At 35.8% G+C, this 27,268-nt stretch overlaps 1 protein-coding gene across 1 annotated transcript in view; it reads left to right on the top strand.

Moving 5' to 3' along the window:
- HACD2 (3-hydroxyacyl-CoA dehydratase 2) overlaps positions 1–27,268 on the top strand; it is a 115,582-nt gene that overhangs the window by 25,455 nt on the left and 62,859 nt on the right. The window contains exons 2-3 of the mRNA XM_007493801.3: positions 9,017–9,134; positions 24,520–24,538. Of these exons, the coding sequence (XP_007493863.2) occupies positions 9,017–9,134; positions 24,520–24,538 (137 nt within the window). The remainder of the gene's footprint in view (positions 1–9,016; positions 9,135–24,519; positions 24,539–27,268) is intronic.

Here is a 27,268-nt window from a genome sequence, read left to right as displayed (position 1 = left end):
TCATTCTCCCTACCCCATGTATCTAGTCATTTGCCAAACCTTCTCAGTTCATCCTCTGAAACATTTCTTCCATCTGTCCCCTTCTTTCTACTTATAATGCCACCCCCTAATTTATGTCTCTTTCAGCTTTGCCTGGACTATTGCAGTTTGGCCCTTCTCTCTCTGAGTTCTTCCCTTTCTAATCTCTCCTCCACACAGCTTCTGAAGTGATTTTCCTAAAGTACTAATCTCATAATGTTCCTCCTCCACTCAGCAAACTGCAGTGGTTTTCTCTTACCTTTAAAGTTAAATAGAAATTTGGCTCTTTGACACTTAAAGCCATTTTACTATATGCGTCCAATTTACCTTTCCAGCTTTATTATATTTAACACCTCTATGTTCACTGCAGTCTCTAGCAAAACTTTGTTTCCTTAGCTTTTTCCTTAGTTTTCGTAGCAATCCATCTTCCTTCTCTGGACTTTTGTATAGGTGATTTCCTTCATACCTGGGTCTATAGAAAGACTTCATTCACCCTTTATCACATATGCATGTGCTATTAATTTTTTTTATACCAAAAAGAATGATGAATTGCACTAATATAATGATTTTAAGGAATTTGAAGAAATAAGTATTTGTGGTCAAAATGTCTTTCTCCTGAAAACCACACTAGATGGTTTTCAAAATGGTTAACATGGCTAAAAGAAATGAACCCTGATTTTGGTTTTGAGAAGCCTAACTAAGTTCTGGGCTCTGTCACTGATTGTCTGAAATAATATTTGTATCCTCTACTAATAAGGTTGTTGTGGGAATCAAGTAAGCTAAAAAAAATATAAAATGCTTCATTAAAAAGAAACTAAATGTAAACAGTTATTTTAATATAAACCTAGATTTCTGAGATACCAATGATTTAATCTGAATTTGCCATAGAGATGAAAAGAAAATGGCATTTTTTTGCCTGTGATAGGTTTCACGAGTACAAGTAATGCTGTTTGGTCTTGACAGTGCCCCAGTGATCTACTTGACTGATATTTGAACCCACATACCAGAGGAGGTAAGTGCTTTAGCAGTTGTAAATAAAGAAACTCTTAGAGGCAGCTTGAAGGCACAGTGGATGAACTGCAAGGCTTGGAGTCAGGAGAATCTGGCTTCAAATCTGGCCTCAGACACTTCCTAGCTTTGTGACCTTAGGCAAGTCACTTGTTGATACTAAAACAGAAATTAAAGGTTTAAAAATTAGATAGATAGATAGATAGATAGATAGATAGATAGATAGATAGATAGATAGATAGATAGATAAATAGATAGATAAAGAGGCTTTAAGACCAAACATGAATTTGACCAGGCCACAGGATACTAGAATCACTAGATTCGAGAGTTGGAAGGGGTCTTGGTAGCTATTTAAGGAATTTTTACTACAATATATCTCACAAGTGGTCCATGAACCACTAGCTGTAGAATTGGGATCTAGGTTCAAATTCTGGTTCTGACACTTTTATGCTTCCTTGGTTAAGTCACTTAATCTCCTTGGGATTCCATTTCCTCATGAAAAATGGAAGGAATTGAACTAAACTGACTTCTAATGAGATCCCTTACACCTCTGAATACATGATTTTATGACAATTCGTAGCTATCGCTCTACCCCAAATAGCCATTTGGACATGAGTTCCTTTACAGATATGTTCTTTCACTTGAGACCCAGAACAACCAAAAGATGTTATGGATTCAGATCTATTCTTTCCATCTATGGTTTGCTGGGGTTTGTGCAAATGTTTCTGGAGTTCAGAAATACCAATGATTGGAACATCATCAGGAAAAATATTGGTGCTAGTACAATAATGAAAGACTATATTCCACGTACATGTTAGATATCAAACTATTAAACAAAACACATAAAAAAGAAAGATTGTGCCCAGATTAAGATCTTATATTTTAAACACAATAGTTAATAATTCCTTTAACAAAGATAAAGTAATGTGATGCAATGGAAAGTAGGCTGGTCCAGAACTAGGTCCAAGCCATAGCTTTCTCAGTTGCTGTATAACCTTTGGCAAGTCACTTTAGGCTTCAGTTTTCTCATCTGTGAAATGAAGAAGTTGGACTAGATAACATTTAAGGATCTCTTCCAGCTCTGAAATTCTATTAATTGTCTGCTTTTAAGAGCAGAAATCATTTTTTTACATTTGTTCTATCTGACATTTAAGTTAGATATTTAATAGTACAAGTAGGGTGAATGATGGTAAAAATTATAATAATTACTGCTAAATTGCTAGTAAGCATTCCAGGCATTATTGTTCAGTGGTTTCACAGATAGCATTACAATAGCACACTTTATACACTTTACATAATAGAGTTGTTTCTGAATGTTAAAATATTACATTTTTTAAAAAGAATTTTACTGTCCATTTTAATAAGGACTGTAATAAGATCTCTAGAGTATTTGTTACATTAAGTTACAGCTTTAAAGACTGAATTATGTGGGTTTTAAAAAATATTTTTTATTAAAAAAAATTTTTTTAAACCCCTTACCTTCCATCATGGAATCAATACTGTGTATTGATTCCAAGGCAGAAGAGTGGTAAGAGCTAGGAAATGGGGGTTAAGTGACTTGCCCAAGGTCACACAGCTGGGAAGTGTCTGAGGCCATATTAGAACCTAGGACCTCCCATTTCTAGGCCTGGCTCTCAATCCACTGAGCTACCCAGCTGCCCCCTCAATTATGTTTTTACTGTTAAGCCAAATGCTTGTATGTATCAGCCTCTGTAGTAGATTTTGAGAGTGATATACAAATTTTTGATGATTTTTTTAAGATAATACTTTCTTAGAATCTCTACCTCAGAGAAGCTTAAAACAATTATGATCTTTAATTATCTCAAAAATCACTGTGACAGATAAGGGATAAATATGCTCATTTTAAACAAATTTCCTCATCTACATTGGGGTATTAAGAGTGATTCCTTTGAAGATACAGTTAATTGATAGCTGTAGAAATAAGGTTGGAGTCATTATTCAGTATGAATTCTTTGCACACCAGCTCCCAATCCCACACAATATGGCAGAAAGGGGGAAGCAGAAAATAATCAATAGAACGAGAACTGTGTTCACATTGGCTATATATAAGAAAGGAAAGAAGGAACAACAATGAGACTACAGATGACATAATTTCAGGTGGGCTTGGGCAGGGGGACAAAGGAAATACATCCATACCCATATACATATATATGTGTGTATATGTATGCATAATACCTATATACACATTTGTATGTGTAAGTACATATCGATAAAGGAATGAGGTATAAAAAACAGTAGTATGTAAAATATATGGTATATAAAAAGTAAGTATATATGTATATTTATTTTATTAATTTTTAAATCTGTCTTATTAAAATCTTGAAGTGTCTGATAGAATTTTTGCCCTGCATTTTGTGTGTTTGGATGTTTTCTGTTGATGATTTTTAAGTTTACAATAAAAAAATTTTTTTAAAGTTATTCAAATACAAAACAAAATTAAGTGTTATAAGCCCTTAAGGGAATCAGTTTTATAAGTAACAGGTTTTTGTGCCTTTCAGTACCAGCATCATTTTTATTTTAGCCATACTTGGGGGAGGGGAAATATTGATGCTTTTAAAAAATATATATTACATTATTTTATTGATGTGTACCTCTCCCACTAAACCCTCTCTTGTAACAAAGAAAAATGGATTATTCAAAACAATTATAGATCCTAAAATTGGATAGTATATCCTTAGTGGAAATTTTTCTACTGAGAGAAGTATATTTTAACATTTTTATGTAGATCTCCATAAAACATATACTTCCTTCCCTTCCATCTTTAACAAAGTGATTTTAAAAGTCTGATTCATTAGTCAAGTCTGATTTTAAGAATAGAACACAGCTTTTGTGTCTTTTCTACATACATTTATTTTTAAAATAAAATTTAGTTATTTTCATTTAAGAGTTTTTTCTCCCATCTCACTTCCTGCAAAATTTCACTAGTGGTTGTGTATGTGTGTGGGCAACATGTGAAAAATCTTTGCAACAAATATGCGTGATTGATCAAAACAAAATTTCATGTTGGCCATATCCAAAAATGTGTCTTTCATTCTCATTCTTCATCGTGTTTTTGTCACAATGGGTAGCATGCTTCATCATCAATTCTCTAGAAACATGATTATTCATTTAATTGATCAGCATTCTTACATCTATTAAAATTGTTCGTTTTTGCTATGTGGTTATCCTGTACCCTCCTTTATGCATCAATTCATACAAGTCTTCCCAGGTTTCTCTGAAATGTTTTCATTTGTTTTTGTCTATTCCTTTTACTTTTTTAAAATTACATATAGAAACAATTTTCAACAATTGTTTTCTGACAGTTTTTGTTCTGTACTTTCCTCTCCTCTCCAAGATAGTAAATTATCTGATATCCTTTTTACCAATGCTGCATATTTCCATATTCTTCATGTCATGGAAGAAGATGTGTTTTGCATATACAAGAAAAAACTCAGGGAGGAAATAAAATAATTCTTCGCGGTTGATCATGGTATCATATTTCTATTATCATATACAAGGTTCTTCCAGTTCTGGTCACTTCACTGTACGTCATACTTTCCATTTTTTTCCTGAAATCATCTGGTATATCATATGGTAGTATGTCACAGTAGTATTCCATTACAACCATATGCCACAAATTGTTTAGCCATTCCCCAATTGATGGACATCCTCTCATTTTCCAATTTTTTGCCCTTATAAAAAGTGCTGCTATAAATGTGTTCATACACATATGGTCCTTTTCCTTTGGATTTCTTTAGAATATTGACTTGCTGGATCAAAGAGTATGCATACTTTTATGGCCCTTTGGGTATTGTTTTAGATTGCTTTCCAGAATGGTTCTCTGCTCCAACAATAGTGTAATAATATCCCAATTTTCCCACACCATCTCTAACATTTATCATTTCCCTTTTTATTCATATTAGCCAAAGTATCAGATGGTATACTAGAATTGTTTTTAATTTGCATTTCTCAAATTCATAGTAATTTGAAGAATTTTTTCATATGACAATGATAATTTTGATTTTCTTATCTGAGAACTGCCTGTTCATATCCTTTGACCATTTATCAATTGGGAATGACTTGTATTCTTACTATTTTGAGTCAGTTTTCTTTGTAATTGAGAAATGAGGCCTTTGTCAGAGCTACCTACTATAAAAAATTTTTTTTCCAGTTTTTTTGTTTCCCTTCTCATCTTGGTTGCATTGATTTTGTTTGTACAAAACATTTTCAATTTAATATAGTTAAAATTATCCATTTTACTTCTCATAATGATCTCTGTATCTTGTTTGGGCATAAATTCTTCCCTTATTCATTGTTATGACAGGTAAACTATTCTGTGTTCTTCTAGTTTGTTTATGGTATCAGCCTTTGTTTCTAGATCACATATCCATTTCAACTTTTATCTTGATATATGGTGTGAGGTCCACCACTAATAATAGTTTTACTCTTTCTTCCTGTAAGTTATGTAACTTCTTTAAGTATTTGGATACTTTGTCATTTGGTGCATATATGTTTAGTATTGATATTGCTTCATTGTCTATTATAACTTTCATCAAGATGTAATTTCTTTCCTTATCTCTTAATTTGATCAATTTTAGCTTTTGTGGTGTCTTAGAAGATGATTGCTACCTCTACCTTTTTTACTTTAAATGAAGCTTAATAAATTCTGCTCCAGCGCCTTACCTTTACTCTGTGTGTCTCCCTGCTTTAAATATGTTTCTTGTAGACAGCATATTATGGGGTTCTGGTTTTTAATAAACAGCTATTCTTTTCCATTTTATAGGTGAGTTCATCCCATTTTTCAGTCACAGTTATGATTACTGTGTAATTTTTTCCATCTTATTTTCCCCTCTATTTATCCCTCCCCCTTTACTCTTTCACTGTTCACAAATGTTTTACTTCTAACCACCGGCCCCCTTCCCAGTTTACCCTCCCTTTTGCCTATTCCCTCTCATTTTTTATTCTCCCTTCTCTCTCACGTCCCTATTGAGTAAAATAGATTTCTATAATTGACTGAATGTGGATGTTTTTCTCACTTTAAGCTAATTCTGATGAGAGTAAGGTTCAAATATTGCCTGCCACCTCTTCTCCCCCTACACTTCTCTTCCACTGTATTGTCTTTGTTTTTTTTAAACCCTTACCTTCTGTCTTGGAGTCAATACTGTGTATTGGCTCCAAGGCAGAAGAGTGGTAAGGGCTAGGCAATGGGGGTCAAGTGACTTTCCCAGGGTCACACAGCTAGGAAGTGGCTGAGGTCAGATTTGAACCTAGGACTTCCCATCTCTAGGCCTGACTCTCAATCCACTGAGCTACCCAGCTGCCCCCTCACTGTATTGTCTTTTATATGCCTCTTGCACTGTATTGTCTTTTATATGCCTCTTGATATAAATTAATTTATACCCTTTTCTCCCAATGTGTTCCTCTTTCTTGTCCTGTATTAATTCATTCGTTTATTTATTTATTTAGATTATTATCCCATCCTATTCATCTTACTCCCTTAGACTCCCAGTCTAAGTATAATCCTTCTCTTACTGTTCTAATAGTGATAAAGTTCTTAAGTATCGTAGGTACTTAAAATATTTCTAGTATCATAGATATCTTAGGTCTTATAATTATTGCCTTCCCATGCAGGAATATAATCAGTTTACCCTTATTGAATCCCTTAAGTTTTCTCCTTACCTTTTTATGCTTCTCTTGAAGATCAAATTTGATTCTTGAATTTAGCTCTGGTCTTTTTTTGTCAGGAGTGCCTGGAAGTCCTCTATTTCATTAAATGTTCATTTGTTCCCCTGGAGGATTATGTTCAGTTTCACTAGGTATGTGATTCTTGCTCATAATCCTTAGATCCTTTGCCATTCATATTGCATGTGTTCCAGTCCTTTAATGTAGAAGCTGCTAGGTTCCAAGTAATCCTGACTGTGACTCCATTGTATTTTAATTGTCTCTTTCTGACTGCTTGTAGTACTTTTTCCTTGGCTTGAGAGTTATGGAATTTGGCTATAATAGTCCTGGGAGTTTTGGAATTGGGATTTCTTTCAGGAGATATTCATTTTGCCCTCTCATTTGAGGATATCAGGACCTTTTTCCCTGATAATTTCTAATAATATATTTCCTAGATGCTTTTTGTTTGTCATGGCTTTCTATATGCTAATGATTCTTAAATTAGCTCTCCTGTATGTATTTCTAGGTAAGTTGTTTTTCCAATGAGATATTTCAGATTTTCTTCTATTTTTTTAAATTCTTTTGAATTTGTTTTATTGTTTCCTGCAATCTTGTGGAATCATTAGTTTCCATTTGCCCCATTCTAATTTTAAAGTTATTTTCTCCCTTGAGCTTTTGTGCTTCCTTTTCCATTTGGCCAGTTTTGCAACTCGAGGAGATGTTCTCTTCTGTGTTTTTTGAGCCTCCCTTTTCATTTGTTCCTTTCTAGTACTTAGAGAGTTGTTTTTTTCATTTAATTTTTTCCCCCAGACGGATTCCATCAATTCTCTTATTATTTGATTTTTTAAACTTCTTTCCGGGGGGGCAGCTGGGTAGCTCAGTGGATTGAGAACCAGGCCTAGAGACAGGAGGTCCTAGGTTCAAATCCGGCCTCAGCCACTTCCTAGCTGTGTGACCCTGGGCAAGTCACTTGATCCCCATTGCCTAGCCCTTACCACTCTTCTGCCTTGGAGCCAATACACAGTATTGACTCCAAGAGGGAAGGTAGGGGTTTAAAAAAAAACAAAAAAAAACTTCTTTTCAAGTTCTTCCAGGGATTCTTTTGGGACTTGAGACCATTCACACTTTGCTTTTGATTGTTATCTAGAGTTTTTATTCTGATCTTCTAAAGTAACTCCAAAGTCAGGTTTTGTTTTGTTTTTCTTTTGGTTTTTGCTCATATTTCTAGTTCGGTTTGTTTGGTGTTTTCCTCCCATTACCTTGTCTGTTCCTTGCAGTTCTGTTTTGCCCCTGCTGTAAAGGGGAATACTGTTACAAGCTTGCATTGTAGTCCGCTTTGGTGCTTAGGGTACAGCTGGCTCTGGGTCCTATAATGTGCACGTCAGGGAAGATGGACTGATTGGCTTCCTATGGGGAGGCCTTTAGTTGTTAGATCCAGCTGGATTCCCTCTCCCTACTTGCAGTTCCCCTGATGTCTCCTGGGTTAGGCTGTCTTTGTTGGTGGTCTTTGTTGGTTCTTCTGATGTTGCACACGCTAGGCTACTTTCCTGTCTCACCTCACTGAGGTGCTGCTTTCCTTAGTTTTGGCATTTTTTTTTTTGGTGCAGCTTTTTGGAGGTGAGTTTGGGTGAACTCAGAGGGTACCTTATTTGGCCATCTTAGCTCCTGGAAACAGAAGTCTGAGATTCTTATCTCTTTCATCATTTCTTATAGCACAGAAATATTCCATTATATTCATATGCACAAGTTGTTCTTATGTCTGTTGTTAAAAGAGCTTTTTCTCTCTCTTTTCAAAATAACCTGATTCTTTGCTCTCGGGTACCAATTTTTGTTGTTATCAGTGTGCTTTTCTTAAGAAATTTCTCTTCCTACTTCCAATTTGATATTTCTGTTCTTGCCATGGATTTGTCACAAACTGAAATTGTTAGAATTTTTCCTAAAATAAGAATGAAATGGCACAGAATTATAATCCAAGAACCTTTTCCTGTGAGTAGCATGCACAAGGCTTAATTGTATACTTATGCTGAGTTTTCAATTTTGTTTGGCCAGAGACCTATTCTGATTACTCATTTTTATTGCATGTTTTTGGGTAAATACAGTTAGCAGTAAACTAAGTTTCAGATAGATAAGATATTGCTTGTTACACTGTTGTGTATTTTACTCCGTATTCTGTTGATATTCTCCCCAATTATCATTATACAACTTTTTGTTATTGTTCAAAAGAGCTGTGTGACTTTACCATTCTGGTATCTAGGCCTCATTTATAGCTTATCTTTCTATTACATTAAATTATATTTATTCTTACCTCTGTTGTTTTTTCTTTTTCTAGGTGGCTTGTTATTGCAGTTGGTTTGGTCAGGGCATATTTGGCAAAAGGTAGCTATCACAGCCTTTATTTTTCAATTGAAAAGCCTTTGAAATTCTTCCAGACTGGAGCCCTCCTGGAGGTAAGTTATGAAATATTTTTTCCATGTTATTGATAACTGTAAGAATCTGTTATATAGTGAAGAAATTTGCTCCTAAAATATACTTAGGGAGCCATCTTTAGAATAATATTTTTTATATTCATTTTACTCTTTGAAATTTTGCCTGTTATTTAGCCAAAAATTCTACATGTAAACCTACTTTTTCAACTTTGGAAAACAACAGAACCCCAGTTAACTTCAACCAAAACAACTCTTTTTTGGCTAGAAAATTTCTTTGTGACTTTTGTGAAAAGTCACAAAACAGACTATTTTAGGAATTATGTGTGTTTGAACTTTCTGTAGAAATATAGAATTAATCCACATATAGTCAAGTCACTATTGGGGCAAAGAGCTGCTACATACTTTTAAAAATCTTCTGCCATGAAAATCCTTTTTCAGTTTCCTATTGTGCCATGGAGGTGACTTTGCTGCTCAAAGGATATATCAGCAAATTTAAAAATCTGGCAGATCCTTCCAAACTAGAAAAGCTCCAAGTTTAGGCCTGGGTGACATACTATACTATGTACTGTGGTCAGAGAACCAAGCAAGATAAGTTTAGAGAGGCTCATTACCAGAGACTTGGCTGCCCATGGGCATGGAGGTGGTGTACTCTGTTAATGCAGTTGGTACCCAAAACTATGAAATACTAAGTCCTTGAAGTAAATTAATAACTAGTTAGTACAGTGGATAAAGCACTGGACTTTGGAAGTCAGGGAGACCTGAATTCAAATCCTGCCTTAGATACTAGCTGCGGGATTGTAGATAAGTAACTTCACCTCCCTCTGCCTCTAGTTTTCTTATCTCTAAAAGGGAAATAATAGCAGCATCTACAATATAGGATTGTGAAGATAAAATTATATAAAATATGCAAACTGCCAATAATAAATAACTTCGAGAAAATTTGCATTATTCCCTTCTGCACAAGCAGGGTGATCTGGTAATCACTTTATATTGTCCACTTAATAACCCTAGGAGGTGGGTGCTAGCTGTAAATGTAATTTGCTTTGAATTCTGATATATCAATTTCCCTAAATAGGAGAACATATCTCATTGAAAATAATACCACCTCATAGTTTTTTAGTCATAAAACAAAATTTCAACCAAATCACTTCTTAATTTATGAATACCAATAGCAATATTTAAATCTTAATTTTCAAAGGGTCTACTATTAGCTTGTATTTTTTTTTAAATCATAGCTCTTAAAAGACTGCCTGCCCTTTGATCCAGCCATAGCACTGCTGGGTTTGTACCCCAAAGAGATAATAAGGAAAAAGACTTGTACAAGAATATTCATAGCTGCACTCTTTGTGGTGGCCAAAAATTGGAAAATGAGGGGATGCCCTTCAATTGGGGAATGGCTGAAAAAATTGTGGTCTATGTTGGTGATGGAATACTATTATGCTCAAAGGAATAATAAAGTGGAGGAATTCCATGGAGACTGGAACAACCTCCAGGAATTGATGCAGAGTGAAAGGAGCAAAACCAGGAGAACATTGTACACAGAGACTGATACACTGTGGTACAATCAAATGTAATGGACTTCTCCATTAGTGGCAATGCAGTGATCCTGAACAACTTGGAGAGATCTATGAGAAAGAACACTATCCACATTCAGAGGAAAAACTGTGGGAGTAAAAACACAGAAGAAAAAACAACTGCTTGATTATATGGGTTGAGGTGATATGGCTGGGGATGTAGACTCTAAATGAACATCCTAATTCAAACACCAACAGCATGGAAATAGGTTCTGATCAAGGACACATGTAAAATCCAATGAAATTGTGTGTCGGCTGCAGGAAGGGGGAGGGGAGGGGAGGGAAAGAATATAATTCTTGTAACCTAGGAATAATGTTCTAAATTGACTAAATAAATTAACTTAAAAAAGTCATAGCTCTCCACAGCTATTTCTTTACTAGAATTTCCTTAAATCCTTCAAAAACTCAAATCACTCCTTTATTTTCCCATTTTAACCTTACCAGTGTGTTTCAGAAGCAGATAAAAAGGACATGTCTCTCCCTACACTGAGGCTTTATGACAGGCAGGTTTACACAGCTAGTAAGTAAGTACGGTCAGATCTAAACCTATCTTATCTTTAGGTTTGTTTCTATCTAAATTTTGTCCCAGAGGCCTAGAAATCTGTGTATAGTTAATATTAATCTGAACGCTTTTTGATTTTAAACATTTTGATTTTAAAGCAAAAAAAGTCTTAGGGCTAAAGCTCTAAATAGATCTCCCCGAGGCTATGGTTGGATTTCTCCCTCCTTTCAGCCTACTGTTTGGAAACATGAGCAGCTATACATGTGCTATGTGGACATTCTAACTGATGCAGTTACTGTAGGTTGGTGTCCAGAAGACCCACCTCTTGTCTGGACTGAAGTCCAAGACCTCCAATCAGAGGGGCTTGGGAAAGGGACATAACAAAGAACATAAATTGGCATAGAGTATAGGAAATCCCTTTTTTTCTGTAATCACAGGCTAAGGAGGGTACATGATCTGGCTCTAGGCTGGCTCAGTCTGCTCTTGGAAGAGGCAACTGAAAGTGCTAGTTGGCTACATGTAGCTTGTGCTTCCCTCCTCTGTCCTGCTTTTTGACATTTTAATAAGTAATTATAAAATTAAGATATGGTCTCCAGAGAATTTTAAATATAACAAATGATCAGAGAACCAATAAGGTTCCCCATCTAGTCCAAGACTGCTCCAAGATCTGATCATTATTCCATCTGGTATAGTTTTCAGTTTTTTGCTGGAATGTTTGTGGGGAAGCTAGGATTCTTAAAGACCTTTCATGTTGCTATCTTTACTAGAAACTGAGATATGTGGGCACCATCTGGGAAATAGACTTTCTTCATCCACTTGGTTTTTCTTAAGTAAATTGCTAGGCTGATTTGTTTTGAGTGGTAATGGATTTTGTTGAGGCCCTGTAATCTTGGATTAGAAGCAGTCAGTAACAACAGCATTTCCACAGAAGAACAGCCAAAACATCTCATCTTCTGTAAGGAATCCCTCTTCCACTTAGACTCTTCCCAAGACATCTTCCATCATAGTTGTGAGTACCCTGGGTGAATGCATATATATCTCTGTTTTGTGCCTTGTTTGATATTGATAATTGGCTGGAGGAACACAAAACTGGGTACATTATGAATTCATATTATCTAGTTTCCCACAGTAAGACAATCCTTTTAGGGTCCCTTATTGGTTCCTTGTCTCCTTCCCCACAGAAACTATTATTCCATACTATGTTCTTGCCTCAAGACTTCTACACTGTTCTCTTCCTGCTTCTTAGCTTAGGACCTTTCCTTTTATGTTACACTGAAAATTGAGGGCATTTGTGATGAGATCTCTCTTTTCCCTTTCTTTTCAGCTTTAAGACCACCTTAAAGTAATTCTTCATTTTTTCTTTTTTTCTCTCTAATAGTAAGGTGGCTTTTCTTTTTAATCCTTTTACATATGCCCCTCATGCCATCCTCTCTTGTCTTCTCTAGCAGATCACAACTTCAATCAATCTCTCTTTTCTCTCTAATCTTTGTTATCCTCCCCAGTGGTTCCTTCCCTACTGCCTTCAAACTTGTTTAAGTCTTCCCCCATTCTTTTTTTTTCTTACTTTCCATTTTAGAATCAATACTATGTATTGATTTGCAAAATGGAAAAGTGGTAAGGGCTAGACAGCAGGGATTAAGGGATTTGCCCAGGACACAGGTAGGAAGAATTTGAGGTCAGATTTGAACCCAGGACCTTCTGTCTCTGGGCATGACTCTTGGTTCACTGAATCACTTAGTTGCCCCCCATCACCCCATTCTTAAAAAAATTTTTTTTTCACTACATCCTACCATCCTTTCAAGCTATATCTCTATATCTCTCTTTTTCTAAGACTTAGAAAAAGCTCTTTATACCTCCTCCTTTCACTTCTCAAGTCTTTGCAGTCTGACTTCTGTCATCATTCCACTTTATTTGCCCAATTTGATGGCTTTTTCTTAGTCCTCATTCTCTCCTTTCTTGATTTTTTTTAAACCCTTACCTTCTGTCTTGGAATCAATACTGTATATTGGCTCCAAGGCAGAAGAGTGGTAAGGGCTAGGCAATGGGGGTCAAGTGACTTTCCCAGGGTCACACAGCTAGGAAGTGTCTGAGGCCAGATTTGAACCTAGGATCTCCCTTCTCTAGTCCTAGCTCTCAATCCACTGAGCTACCCAGCTGCCCCCCCTGATTTTTAAAAATACTGCTTTCTCTAAGTTCTCCTACCTAGATAACCCCTTTTTCTTTTTCTTCCTCTTCCTCTTCTGGTTCATATCCAACTATGGGTGTTGCCCAAGGTTTTGTTCTAGACTGAAAACCCTTTCAAATGACATATTGACTAGTATTATTGAATAAACTTTTATGTCCCCTATATCTTAGTTTAAAAAAAGAGGCACCTGTTAAGCCCTAAATTAGGTTACAATAGGGCCTTGTTTTATGCAAACTCAACACACATGCAATTGGCAATCAAAAAAATTAAGACAGAAAAATAAGTAAACATTTTAAATTATGCACTACTGTGCTATTTTCCCAAACAGAATAAAGTCTTGTGGCATTTCACCCAGTCATGCTTATCCTTGCTCTGAGAAGCATTAGTGTGAGTCATTACATTGTTTTTCACCAGACATTAGCTCTCACATCAATCTTTGTTTGAAGTTCTCACTTGTAACAAGTCGTGTCCATGTCAGAGCAGTTCTGTTTCATTAATGCTGTTGAGTCATTAATAATGGCCCCAAAGTATTAGAGCAGCGATGCTGGGAGCCCTGATAAGCCTAAGAAGAATCATTAAGTGCTTAGGTATATTTGTATAAGTAATACTTATCAAATAATGGGGTATGCTAGCATGTACAATTTTCAACTTACCCAAAGGATTTTGGAATGTATTTTTCACATAAAATGAGATCCTACTGTATTTTTTCTTTTTATCTTCTTAGATTGTCATTCTTCTAGCAGTGTAACCATAGGTTAGTCACTTAGCCTCTTTTTGCCTTTGTTTTCCTCAACTGTGAAATGGGGCTAGTAATTAATACCTGTACTACCTACCTCATAGAGCTATTTTGCAGCTGAATTGAGAAGTAGACATCAAGTGCTTTGCAGACTATAAAATCCTATAGATCAAATGATGACCATAGTTTTTCTGTTGGTTCTGTGACCCTAAACAACATCACCTGTAGTTCAAGTAGATTGTTAGAATAATGACTTCAAAAAACTCTTAAGATCCTCAATCCTCAAAATGTAAATTTAATTCAGTATTTACTGATGCAGGAAAGTCAACTATTATAGTTTTGAAAGATATTCAACAATAGGTTTAAGCAAAAAAGACTTTGAGTTCCTTGAATTAACCAAAAAACCCATTCCCTAAGAATTCTGATAAACCAAATTTTTACTGTTTACTCTTAAAAGATATATCTTGATTATAGCTCTCAAAATGTGCTTACCACTCTACAAGGGCTCCTGTATCTTCAGCAACACATTCCCAGACCTACCATGGATACAAAGAACCTTGGATATAATGGAATGCTTGTTGACCCCGTATATAATAAGATTTGCTTCTTACATACATGCTTATGATAGTTTAATTTGATAAATTAAACCCACAATAAGATACAACATTAACTACAGTAATAATAAAGGCCATTATATATTATTACATGGTAGAGTACAGTAATAATAATAGCTAACGTATAAAAATTTAAAGTTTTCAAAGTACTTGTGTTATCCTAGTTGATTTTCACAACAATATTTGAGGTAAATGCTATTATTAGCACCATTTTATAGAGGAAGAAACTGAGACTGGGAGATGTTAAATAACTTGCTTAGGGTCACAGAAGCATTCTGGTACTTGAACCGAGGCTTTCCTGGCTTCAGGGACAATTCTCTTTGCATACTGCCTTAAACTTAGTAGTAGTTTGAAGTTTATAGGAAATTTATAATGCCCTGCTCCAAAACTGAGATGGATTTGAGCCTGTCATATGGAATCCTTAAAATGTTAAAAGATAGTTATAATGAAACTTTGAGAAGAATGGCTGGTGAATTACTTCTGCCTAGTTATAGGGAAGTGGAGTGAAACTGTTGTATTTCCCATTCATTTATCTATGTGCAGCATAGTGCAAGGATTCATCCCAAGGATGTCAGGGCCTAAGTGATACTGACTACCATAAGATTAAGCCAGAGTTGAAAACAAGGAAAGGCAATCACTTCACTTTCGCTTTAGTTAACTTACTTTGACCAATGAGATTGGAAAGCTTTGGGCAGACTAGAAAGATTGAAGCAGGGTAAAGAAAATATCAGGAGAAACTAAAGAGAACCCATATTGGAAACCACTTGAAGAGGTTTAGAGAAGGGGATTTCTTAAAGGGTCTTTCTGTCAGGATAAATGAGAGCATTGATTAAGCATTTACTCTGTGCCATGTACCATGGTAAATTCTAGAAATACAAACTGAAGCCAACAAGGTAGTCCTTGCCCTCAAGGAATTTTCATTTTAATAGCAACCCACAATGGGGAGCCAATTAGAGAAAAGTAGGTCTGTGTAGCAGCATAATGTGGTGGTGGTTGAGAGGTGGTATGATGACCTGGTCCAGGCAAGATAAGATGAAAGGTCATCTATCAGAGCCCAGAGCCCCAGAGGCAGAGTCTGAGTCCTAGAAAGAGATGGGCCAGAGTACAGTCAGGTAATTAAGCAGAGATAATTTAACCAATAAAGGCAGAACCAACGTGGATAATCCAGTAATATTGATTTTAGACAAACCAACTAGGAATATAAAAGGCAAGTTTAGAGGATAGATTCTCCAGGGGCAAAACATGAATGTCCTTTTGCAGAAAGGGAAAAGCCTAAAGCCTATGGAAATATCTCTGAGAAAAGTTATGTGGGAACCAGGAAGGAAGGATACCTAGGAGGCATCCACGGTTGTTACTGTCTACCTTAAGTCTTATACTCTGCAAATTCATCTACTTCAGGGCAGAGAGGGCTGCCTGAGTCCCTAAATTTAAATTCTTGTAGCAGAGAATTGAGACATCACTAGCTGTGCCAACAAAAAAGTGGGTCAAAATTGAGCCATCATAAAAGGTAAGACATGGCAGAGAAATGTCAAAACAGGCAGGAAAAGGGAGTAAAGAAAGGAAGCTGCCTAATTTGCTATAATCTGTGTCTAAAACCAGAAGGAAAACATTAAAACCTTCGTAACTTTACCCATCTGTTGTGTTAACTGCCTTTTCTTCTTTTTGTGTGTTTCCCTTTTAGTGCTTTGTAGTAGATCTCCCTTTCATAGATCAGAGAGGATTGATGACCTGCTTCTATCAAAAAGCAGGGGGAAATGGCTAAGGGTAGGAGGAGAGCCAGAGGAAAACTTACATTTTCATGAAGGGAATTGAGTGGATATTTGGGAATCTGGGATATTAGAGGAAAGTAGTAGCAAAGAAAGTTGTGGAGCAAGATGATATCTGTTGTCTTGTAAATCTTTGATCCCCTCAGAGGCATGTGAAATTTTATATCTTTGTTACTACAAAAATAGAAGGTTGATTCATACTTTGGAAACTAAATGTGGATAGAAGATCCATTTGTAGGAAAGTTCCGTATTTGAACAGAGGTTCAAGGATAGAGTACTCCTTGTTCTCAGTGTCTCTCAGTCAATAAGAAGGGAGAATAAATCATTTCCATGCTTTTCAAAACCCTTAATCATTCAACACAAAGTTATTTTGTGTTTGATATTTTGTCTCTTCTTTATTGGGAAGCCAGGGAAGAGGGAAAGGGTTAGTTTTCAAATTGAGGTGTTTTGATAAATTGATCCTTAATATTGTTCTTTTCAGTATCTAGGTTGACTGGGACATAGGGAAAGGGAAGACATAATGAATGAGAAAGAGTATTGGATTTATAGTCAGAGTACTAGCTCTGCCATTTAGTAACTGTGATGTTTGTTAAGTCATGTAACATTAAGTGAGGGTGTTGGATTAAATAACTTCTAATTCTAAATCTGGGACCCTGAAGATACTAGGGTACTTGCAATTTAGGTCCTGAGATTTACCAGGGCAAAAGTGACCCCAGTAAGGGCTAAAGGGGTTGGGGAGGATGTAGCATTATATAATAGATATATGGATATAGTGGTGGACATTGCTAGATCAGTATCCATCTCTAACCCCCTCAGTATGAGTATTTCCATGACTCAATCCTAGACTTCTCTTTTTTAAAATTTAAATTAATTTATTTAGTCAATTTAGAACATTATTCCTTGGTTACAAGAATCATAATATTTCCCTCCCTCCCCTCACCCACCCTTCCCATAAGCAGATGCGCAGTTTCACTGGGTATGACTTGTGTCCTTGATCAAAACCTATTTCCATGTTGTTGGTGCTTGCATTAGGATGATCATTTAGAGTCTACATCCCCAATCATATCCCCTTGACCCATGTAGTCAAGCAGTTGTTTTTCTTCAGCATTTCTATTCCCACAGTTTTTCCTCTGAATGTGGATAGTGTTCTTTCTTGTAGATCCCTCCGGGTTGTTCATTGCCACTAATGGAGAAGTCTATTACATTCGATTGTATCACAGTGTATCGGTCTCTGTGTATAATGTTCTCCTGGTTCTGCTCCTTTTGCTCTGCATCAATTCCTGGAGGTTGTTCCAGTTCACATGGAATTCCTCCACTTTATTATTCCTTTGAGCACAATAGTATTCCATCACCAACATAGACCACAATTTGTTCAGCCATTTCCCCAATTGAAGGGCATCCCCTCATTTTCCAAATTTTTTGTCAACACAAAAAGCGCAGCTATGAAGATTCTTACACAAGTCTTTTTCCTTATTATCTCTTTGGGGTACAAACCCAGCAGTGCTATGGCTGGATCAAAGGGCAGACAGTTTTTTATTGTCCTTTGGGCATAGTTCCAAATGGCTCTCCAGAATGGTTGGATCAATTCACAACTCCACCAGCAATGCATTAATATCCCAACTTTGCCACATCGCCTCCAGCATTCATTACTTGACTTTGCTGTTATGTTAGCCAGTCTGCTAGGTGTGAGGTGATACCTCTGAATTGTTTTGATTTGCATCTCTCTGATTATAAGAGATTTAGAACACTTTTTCATGTGCTTATAAATAGTTTTGATTTCTTTGACTGAAAATTGCCTATTCATGTCCCTTGCCCATTTATCAAATGGAGAATGGCTTAACTTTTTGTACAATTGCTTTAGCTCTTTATAAATTGGAATAATTAGACCTTTGTCAGAGGTTTTTGTTATAAAGATTATTTCCCAATTTGTTGCTTCCCTTCTAATTTTGGTTGCATTGGTTTTGTTTGTACAAAAACTTTTTAATATGATATAATCAAAATTATGATTTTACATTTTATGATTTTTTTCTAGCTCTTGCTTGGTTTTAAAGTCTTTCCTTTCCCAAAGATCTGACATGTATACCATTCTATGTTCACCGAATTTGCTTATACCTTCCTTCTTTATATTCAAGTCATTCACCCATTCTGGGTTTATTTTGGTGTAGGGTGTGAGATGTTGATCCAAACCTAATTTGTCCCATACTGTCTTCCAATTTTCCCAGCAGTTTTTATCAAATAGTGAATTTTGGTCCCCAAAACTGGGATCTTTGGGCTTATCATAGACTTTCTTGCTGAGGTCACTTACCCCAAGTCTATTCCACTGGTCCTCCTTTCTGTCTCTTAGCCAGTACCAAATTGTTTTGATGATCACTGCTTTATAGTATGGTTTGAGATCTGGGACTGCAAGGCCTCCTTCCTTCATTTTTTTTTTCATGATTTCCCTGGATATCTTTGATCTTTTTTCCTTCCAAATAAACTTGGTTATTTTTTTTTTCTAATTCAGCACAAAAGTTTTTTGGTAGTACAATGGGTATGGCACTAAATAAGTAAATTAATTTGGGTAGGATGGTCATTTTTATTATGTTAGCTTGCCCCACCCATGAGCAATCAATGTTATTTCCAATTGTTTAGATCTAGTTTTAATTGTGTGGAGTGTTTTGTAGTTGTGTTCATATAGTTCCTTTGTTTGTCTCAGCAGATAGATTCCTAAGTATTTTATATTGTCTGGGGTGATTTTAAATGGAATTTCTCTTTCTTGCTGCTGAGATGTGTTGGAGATATATATAGAAATGCTGAAGACATATGTGGGTTTATTTTGTATTGTTGATTCTCTAGGATTCTTTAAGTAAACCGTCATATCATCTGCACAGAATGATAGCTTGGTCTCCTCATTGCCTATTTTAATACCTTCAATTTCTTTTTCTTCTCTAATTGCTACAGCTAGTGTTTCTAATACAATCTTAAATTAGTAGAGGTGATAATGGGCATCCTTGTTTTACTCCTGATCTTTTTGGAAAGGCTTCTAGTTTATCCCCATTGCATATGATGTTTGCTGATGGTTTTAGATATATACTTTTTAATTATTTTTAGGAAAGGACTTTCTATTCCTATGCTTTCTAGAGTTTTCAAAAGGAATGAGTGTTGTATTTTGTCAAAGGCTTTTTCTCTGCATCTATTGAGATAATGATGTGATTTTTGTCACTTTGCTTGTTTATATGGTCAATTATGTGGATGGTTTTCCTAATATTGAACCATCCTTGCATTTCTGGTATGAATCCTACCCAGTCGTAATGAATGACCCTTGTGATCATTTTCTGGAGTCTTTTTGCTAGTATCCTACTTAAGATTTTTACATCTATATTTATTAAGAAGATTGATCTATAGTTTTCTTTCTCTGTTTTTGACCTGCCTGGCTTTGGAATCAGTACCATATTTGTGTCATAAAAGGAATTTGGTAGAGCTCCTTCTTTGCTTATTCTGTCAAATAGTTTGTATAATATTGGAGTTAATTGTTCTTTGAATGTTTGCTAGAATTCATTTGTGAATCCATCAGACCCTGGGGATTTTTTCTTAAGCAGTTCTTTGATGGCTTGTTCAATTTTTTTTTTTCTGATATGGGGTTGTTTAGGTAGTTTATTTCTTCCTCTGTTAGTCTACACAATTTATATTTTTGTAAATACTCATCCATATTGCCTAGATTGCCATATAATTGGGCATAATAATTTTTAATGATTGCTTTAATTTCTTCTTCTTTAGAGGTGAGGTCTCCATCCTCTTACTTTTACCTTATGCATGTCTACCTTCCTAATGTGTGTTTCTTGTAGACAGCATATTGTAGGGCTTTGGTTTCTAATCTGCTCTGCTATTTGCTTGCATTTTATGGGTTAGTTCATTCCATTCACACTCAGAGTTATGGTTATCAGCTGTGTATTTCCCAGCATTTTGATTTCCACTCCTAGTCCTGCCTTTTCTTTCACTATTTCCTTCTACACCAATGTTTTGTTTTTAATCAGTCCCCCTAATTCTCACCCTTATTTTACTTCCCTTTCTACCCCACTCTCTCCTTATTCCCCTCATAATTTCTTTACAGTCATTTTATACTACCCCCACACTCCCCCTCCTTTGTATTTCTTCCTTCCCCACCAGTCTGTTTGTTACCCTTCTACTTCCCTATAGGGCACAAATCAATTCTCTGCCCCAGTGTACTTGATTATTCTTCCCTCTTTGAGTCAATTTCAATGCATGTAAGAGTTGAGTATTTCCTATCTCCAACCTTTTTACCCTTCCAGTGTATTGATAATCTACCCCCTCCTGCCATGAGCTTCTTTGTGACATATAAACTTACCCCCTTTTATTTCTTTCCCCATTTCATTTATTATTAACCTCTTTTTTTAGCTCTAGTTGTATATATATACATATATATATATATGTATATATATGTATGTATTTATGCATACATATATCTATATACATATTTATGTCTTGGCATTTCATCCTATACAGTTTGTCACTGCTCCCTCTAAGTGTAATTCTTCTAGCTGCCCAGGTGATAACATTTTTAAAGAGTTACCAATGACCTCTTTTCTTGTAGGGATACCAATCATTTTAACTTATTGAGTCTCTTTAAAAAAAAGGGGGTTTTTGTTTGTTTTGTTTCATTTTTTATTTTTTCCCTCTTATAAATTACCTTTTGATGATTCTCTTGAGTTCTATGCTTGGACATCAAATTTTTTTTTTCAGGTCTGATCTTTTCTTTACAAATGCTTGGAATTCTTCTATTTTGTTAAATGTCCATACTTTCCCCTGTAAGAATATAGTCAGTTTTGCTGGGTAATTGATTCTTGGTTGTAGACCTAGTTCCCTTGCTTTTCAGAATATCATTCCATGCCTTTTGGTCCTTCAGTGTAGATGCAGCCAGATCCTCTGTTATCCTCACCTGTGGTTCTATGGTATCTGAATGACTTCACCTTAGCAGCTATTTTTTTAGCATATTTTTTTCTTGGTCTGATAGTTCTTGAATTTGGCTATCACATTCCTGAGTGTTGTCAGTTGAGGATTAAGTTCAGGAGGTGATCTGTGGATTCTTTCAATCTCCACTTTTCCCTCTTGTTCTAGAATATCAGGGCAGTTTTCTTGGATAATTCCCTGTAGAATGACGTCCAGGCTTTTTCTTTTGTCATGGTGTTCCGGTAGACCAATAATTCTTAAGTTGTCTCTTCTGGAACAATTTTCTAAATCTGTTTTGTGAATGCGGTGCTTCATATTTTCCTTAATTTTTTCATTCTTTTGATTTTGTTTTATGGTGTCCTGCTGCCTTGTGAAGTTGGTTGCTTCTAATTGTTATATTCTGGTTTTTAAAGACTGTATTTCATCCCTGGATTTTTGGTCATCCTTCTTATGATCTTTCATCTCCTTTTGTCTCATTTTCAAGCTGGTTAATTTTTGCTTTCAAGATACCGTTGTCTGTTTCCAGATGACTTATCTTTCTTTTTATGTTCATTTCCCAGTTGTCTTCAGCCTCAGTTGTGTTTTGAATTGTATTTTGAATTCTTCCAAAACCTGCATCCAATTTGCTGGGGTTTCTGTTTTTTTTTTCTTGGTGTTCCCTCATCCTTCTCTGTCCTATTTGGGTTTTGTTCATTTTCTGTATAGAATCTGTCAATTGTAATTTCTTTTTTCTCTTTCTATTGTTTGCTCATATTTTACCCCATTTTTACTCCCTGCAGTTGCTTGAGCTTTTGCTCCTCTCATTTTTTTGTGGTTTTGGACTTTTCTGTCAGCCTTCACTCTTGGAGCTTTGTCATCAAATCTCTCAGCACAGTCTGTGGGGGAGGGGTATTGGAGCTCGAGCTTCCCTGCCCTCTGAAGACTTTGATGGGATTAAGTCCAGCTTGGTTGGGCTGGATGTGCCCTGAGGCCAAAACCTCAGGAAGGGGGGCAATATGGAGTGTCTCTGCTGCTGCAAGTAGGCTGCCCACTCTGAGCTCTGGGCTTCTTCTCTAACTGCTTTCCCGCCACCTGTGTTCAATGCTCTGAGCCTGACACTGCTTTGCCCACAAGGTACTCCCTCCAGATCAGCACCTTTGCCTGCCCAGAGTTTCCAGCTGCTGCTGGAGGCTTAGGGCTCTAGGTGGGGGAGAAGTCCCAGGACCTTCCTTCTTCCTTCCCCTTAAACCTGAGTGTTCTCAAATTCTGGATTTTGGGGGTGTACCTTTTAAGTCGAGTCCAGCAGAAGGGTTCCTTGTGTCTGTCTTGTTGTTAGGCTTGATTTTTCAGTCCCCTAGGAGCATTCAGTTTATAATCAGTAAGGAAGGGTTTTCAGAGGTCTGAACTTTTTCACTGTCTGCCATCTTGACTCCACCTCTCTACTCTTTAAAAAAAAAAAACAATTAAAAAAACCCCTTACCTTCCATCTTGGTATTAATACTAAGTATTGGTTCCAAGGTGGGAGAGTTTTAAGGGATATACATTTGGGTTAAGTGATTTTCCCCAGGTTCACACAGCTAGGAAATGTCCACTGAGCTGTCCCTTGCTCCTGTACTCTTCTAATCTCACTTTATATTCTCCCTATTAATGATTTTATTTCTTCACTGGATTCCTTTGTCTCTATGGAGAAGAATCCTAAAGCTGTATATCTAATCTCTTAACTAGATTCCCATAACTATTGGAATTGGTATCTTCAACTGCCCACTGGCCATTTCTGCCTGGAAATCCCTTCAGCATCTCAAGTTCTATGTGACTCAAACCAGAAATAATCATAACCGTCCATCAGTATATGTCCCTACCTATTTCTCCAGACTTTCCTGTTTCTACTGAGATTACCATTCTTCTAGTCACTATGTTCACAGCCTCAAACCTATTTTTATATCACCTTTCTTTCACCCAACAGATCCAATTAGTTTCCAAATCTTGTCAGTTCTGCATGGAATTGGTAGCATCCATCTCTCATTCCTCATTCACGTTGGAATTTAGTTCTTCACATCATTCACTTGGACTCCTGTAATAGCTTCTCAGTTGCTCATTGTGGTTTTCATTTTTTTCTCTAGTCTGTCTTCGACTCATTTACCAAAATGATCTTCCAGAGGTACAAATTTGACCTTGTCATTCCCACTCTAATCATTCCATGACTCCCTATTGGATCTTAGATAAAATATAAATATCGCATCCAGGCATTTAAGATCCTCTGCATTTTAGCTTCTACCTAGAATTCTTATTTTATTTCATGTCACTTTCCTTAACAGACTCTACATAACAACTAAATTGGACCATTAACATTACCTGATCTCCCTGCTTTGTATAGACTGTCCTCCATGCCTGGAGTGGGGGTAGTAGTGGTGTGGTGTGGTGGAAAGAGTTCTGCATTTGTAGTCAGAAGACCTGGGTTTGAATCTTAGTACTTACTACTTTACAAATCAATTAATATCCTTAGATTCACTTTGTCTGTAAAATTGAGACTTGATCTCCTAGGTCACCTTCAGCTTTAAAGTCTATGGTCTTATGATATGTCTCAGATACTTCTTATCTTCCCAAAGTTCAACTTAAGTGATCTCTCCAATTAGTATTATCGCCTTCCTCAAATTGTTTTTGTGGTTTGGGTTTTTTTTGTAATCTACATATCTGAGTACCCATTGTATCTCCAGTAAAATATAAACTTAGTAAAGACAGGAACTCTTTCATTTTCAGTGCCTTATTAATTGCATTGAATTGAATTTAATGTTCTTGACAGATTTTGTCTTGCCAGACATAAAGTACCTATAATGCAAATGTATGCTTGAGGGAGTTGAATTGAAATTAGCTAAAAGAGCATGTAAAGAAGTTAATCTTTAGGAAATCTTCCAAACTAAAAGGTATTCATTGTTTTTCTTAAAGCTATCCAAATAAGAATCACATGTCAGCCTATAGCCAGTTCTTAAAAATGGAATATTATAGTCTTTCATTTCTCCTTAACTGATAGGCACTATTCTCATATAACTGAAAATTCTCTTTATTCAGTGCTCTTACTAATTTTTATTTTTTATTTTTGTTCTAGATTTTGCACTGTGCTATAGGTAAGTGGAATTTTTTCAAACTTTTAAAAAAATCAAGACATAATACAATTAACCACTTGTATCATTATAAAAAACCCCAAAACCATTTGTAGGTATAAAGGTTATGCATGTTGATATAGTTTGGGGTTTCTGAAATCATACTGTTGAATGCTAGCATTGAACATTTTAATTTAAAACTACCCAGTCACCCTTTCCCTATAGTTATATGATGTATTTTGGGTTTTCAGGGACATTTCCATTTCCAAGAAAAGAAATCTTATTTGAAAATTTTTTTCATATTTTTTTTAATTGCATGTAAAACCAATTTTTAACATTCATTTAAAAATTTTGAGTTCCAGATTCTCTCCCTTCCTTCCTTTTCTTTCTCTTCTTGAGAAAGCTGGCAATTTGATAAAGATTATACATGTGCAGTCTTGTAAAACTTATTTCCATATTAGCCATGTTGTAAAAGAAAGTATAAATACCCCACCAAAAAAACCCTAAGAAAAATAAAAGTTTTAAAAATATGCTTCAGTCTTCATTGAGATTCTGTCAGTACTTCCTCTGGAGGTATATATAGCATTTTTTAGTCTAAGTCCTTAGGAATTGACCAGGATCATTTTACTGCTGAAAATAGCTAAGTCATTCACAGATGATCATTGTACAATATTGCTGTTACTGTGTACAGTTTTCTCCTAGCTCTGTTCACTTCACTTTGCATCAATTCATTTAAGTCTTTCCTGTTTTTTCTAAAAGCATCCTGCTTGTCATTTCTTATCATGTAATAATATTCAGCCATTCCCCAACTGATGGGCATCCATTCAATTTCCAATTCATTGCTCCCACAAAAAGAGACGCTAGAAATATTTTTTGCATATAAGTCCTATTCTTTCATCTCTTTGAAGTAGAAATCTAGTAGTCGTATTGCTGCGTCAAGGGGTATGCACAGGCTTTTAACACTTTGGACATAGTTAAAAATTGTTCTCCAGAATGGTTGGTTCAGTACAAAATTCTGCCAACAGTACATTATCCAATTTGTCCATATCCCTTCCAATATTTGTGATTTTCCTTTTCTATCATAGTAGCCAATCTGCTAGTTTTCAAAGTTTTTAAAATTTGTATTTTTCTGATTAATAGTGTGTTGTAGCATTTTTTTCATGTATTGATAGCTTTGATTTCTTCTCAAAAGTGTTTGTTCACATCCTTTGACTGTTTATCAACTGGGAAATGACTCATATTCTTATAGACTTGACTTGGTTCTCTATATATTATTTAAGAAATGAGACCTATATCAAAGAAACTTGCTATAAAAATTTTTCCCCTTTTAAAAAATACTTTTAATGATGCTTTTCAAAAGAAATTTTTTTGCCTATATGTCTCAATTTCTTAATTTAGAAACAGTGATTACTGCCTTTAGGTAGAGGCAATAATTGAGAGTCATGATAGAAATATGGTATGAGTTTGATTAGGAATCATACAGTTCACATCAATACTAATTAAAACTTGTCCATGCCTCACTTTCCTTATCTGTAAAATGACCATAATGAAACCTTCCTAACAAGCTATCAGGGTTGTCACGTGGATCACATGAGATAATGTAGTACATATGTCTCTTTGAAAATTTAAAGGGCAGGGCAAATAAAAATATTCTTTATAAACACATTCTAATGTGAAGAGTGCAAGAAAGACTTGATCTAGGATGACTGAACATATTTTGGGGAAAAGACAGTATAATTTGGTAAGGAAAAAATCATTCTTCATAAGCCTACTTGATTTCTTTGAGGGGTTAATAAGCATGTGGATAAAGAGAAATTATCTTTTATTTAGCCTAAATATGGACCAGCATCAAATCTGGGGGTTTACATGGACCTGGTTCAGTTCCATAGTTAGGCTTTCTTTTCAGCTTATATTCTTATACAGGGGTTTTTACTCTGGAAACATCAGAATGTGGTTTATTTCTAAATTTTCTTAGCAGAAGGAAAATTGCCCATGCAAGCACTCAGGACAACAATATATTGTATATATGAAGCTTTTTTTTTTTAATCCAGCAACAACAGTGACGTACACTAGAGTTCATAAGCAGGCAGGACAACCCTATTTCCCTTTGTAGTGAGCATCCATTATCCTGGGGTTTACCCCATCCCCCCTACCAGCCCTTTATCAAGGGGAAAGAACTTGAGGTTTTTAGAGTAAAGCTGTCTACCTCTCTGGTGAGACCTCTGTTACAGGGACCCATATACTATAGCGTCCTAACTTTGAGCAGTATTCTTGATTTTTACCAATCATGCATACCTTTCCCCAGAAATAATTCAGGATTGCTGATGAGTTAAGTAGCTTTCCTCTCCAATGAGCCTCATTCACTTTTACAGTCTTCTAGATTTAAAAAATATTACCCTGAAGTTGGGAGTCCCTTATGAGGTAAAAGTATTTGACATCATCAAGTCTTCTGGACTATCACAGTCTACATATAATTCATATTATCAACGAAGGGTATGGTCCAGGTTTGCTCTTTGGGGCAAAAATTCCTCTGGATATGAATTTCTCTACAGTATATTTTCCCTTAGGATTGCAAGAGAGGCCAGGCTTCTTTAGGAAACTAAGTCTTGGAATCTGGGTAGCACTTATCATTGTCCCTTTCCCTCATTTTTTCTTACCTTTATAACTCTCCTGCCTGCTTTTTAAATGCCATGTCCAGAGATTTAGCTAAAACTTATAAATTGGTTGAGAATCATCTTTAATAAAATTTCAGTT

This window comes from Monodelphis domestica, chromosome 4 (genome assembly GCF_027887165.1).
Source record: "Monodelphis domestica isolate mMonDom1 chromosome 4, mMonDom1.pri, whole genome shotgun sequence".
Classification (NCBI taxonomy): Eukaryota; Metazoa; Chordata; class Mammalia; order Didelphimorphia; family Didelphidae; genus Monodelphis; species Monodelphis domestica.
Note: the sequence above shows the minus strand (reverse complement) of the source record. Positions and strands in the feature narration are given on the sequence as shown.